This window comes from Lagopus leucura, unplaced genomic scaffold, assembly GCF_019238085.1.
Source record: "Lagopus leucura isolate 7727_CA_CO unplaced genomic scaffold, USGS_WTPT01 Super-Scaffold_100157, whole genome shotgun sequence".
Classification (NCBI taxonomy): domain Eukaryota; kingdom Metazoa; phylum Chordata; class Aves; order Galliformes; family Phasianidae; genus Lagopus; species Lagopus leucura.
In genome coordinates, this window is record NW_024962334.1 from 43685973 (window position 1) to 43687254 (window position 1282).

The 1282-nt window shown below is 56.9% G+C and overlaps 1 protein-coding gene across 1 annotated transcript in view; it reads right to left on the minus strand.

The window, feature by feature from the left end:
• DPP6 (dipeptidyl peptidase like 6) overlaps positions 1 to 550 on the minus strand; it is a 364672-nt gene extending 364122 nt beyond the window's left edge. Inside the window, exon 1 of the mRNA XM_042888547.1 lies at positions 350 to 550. Within this exon, the coding sequence (XP_042744481.1) occupies positions 350 to 550 (201 nt within the window). The remainder of the gene's footprint in view (positions 1 to 349) is intronic.
• Positions 551 to 1282: the final 732 nt, after the last annotated feature.

The following is a 1282-nucleotide window of genomic DNA, read 5'->3' on the forward strand; positions in this document are numbered from 1 at the left end:
AGGGGGGGGGTGGGGGTGGGAGAGGGAGAAAAAACAGGAAAGGAAAGAAGGAAAGTGTCAGCTTGCTGGGAAGGAGATGGCCGGAACTGGCTCTCACTGTTTTCAAATGCGCTGACCTCGTGGCCCCCAGCCCCACTTCGCACAAGGAAAAAGGGAACGGGGCAGCACAGGGAGGGTGAGCCCTGCTCTGGCCCCGTCCCATTCCATTCTCGGCACTTCAGGGGAAGAAGAGAAGCACAAAGACCGGCTTGGGAGAGAGGACACCTCAGCAAACCTAAAGGGGCACACACACACCCGATGGGGACACCCGAAACCGAACGGAGCCGACCGCGAGCGACTTGGCGCTTACATCCTCCTCCTCGCAGTCACTTCGCGGCTGGTACTGGAAGCGGGGCCGGCTGCCTTCCTGTTGCAATGGACGTGGGGTCTTGCCGGCAGAGCCATCCTCCTCGCTGCACTGGGCGCCCAGGAGGTGACTGGCTTCGGGGGGGACGGGGAAGGAGCGGGAGGTGTTGATCTTCCCACTGAAGCGTTGGTATAGCGAAGCCATGAAGTCAATCCGCGGGAAGCGAGGGGGAGGGAGGGAAAGAGAGCCGCTTCTCCCTCTTTCTCTTCTTTTCCCCCTCCTCTCTTCCTTTTTGGCTACAGCATGCTACACGCGGGGGAGGCTCAGTCCCACATCGGTGGTAGAGAGAGTGCGGGCTCCTCCTTGGTGCCCGGAGAGATCGGGGGGATTGGGAGAGCAGGCAGAGGGGGAGCGCCGGGGGGGAGAGGAGAGAAATGAATAACAAAACGCAGTCGAGCCGAAACACCACAGGCCACGGGAATGCTGCACCATCCAGTGTTAGGAAAAAGAAAGAAAAGAAAGAAAAAAAAGAAAGAAAAAAAAAAAAAGAGAGAGAGAGACAGAAAACCAAAACACTCCCAGACGTAACCCCGATAATGGCGCCTGAGTGGATCAGCGTTAAATATGCTTTGGGGGTGTGCGTGTGTGTTTGCAAAAGGAGGGGGGAAAAAAAAAACCCACGGGAGGGGGGGCTGGCTCAATGGCTGGCTGTCAGCGGCTCCCCGGGCTCGGGTGGCGGAGCAGTCGCCTCCGAGGTCGCATACCAACAGTGTGCAAAGCGAGAGGCAGAGTGACAGCGTGTGTGAGACGAGTGGAAGAGGCTGGGAAGCCTCATTCAAAGCACGTTGTTCGGGGGAGGGAGGGCTCTTTTACAGACAGCTCCTTTTCGGCACCTGCCTTTTATTCTTCCTTTTTTTTTTTTTTTTTTTTTTTTTT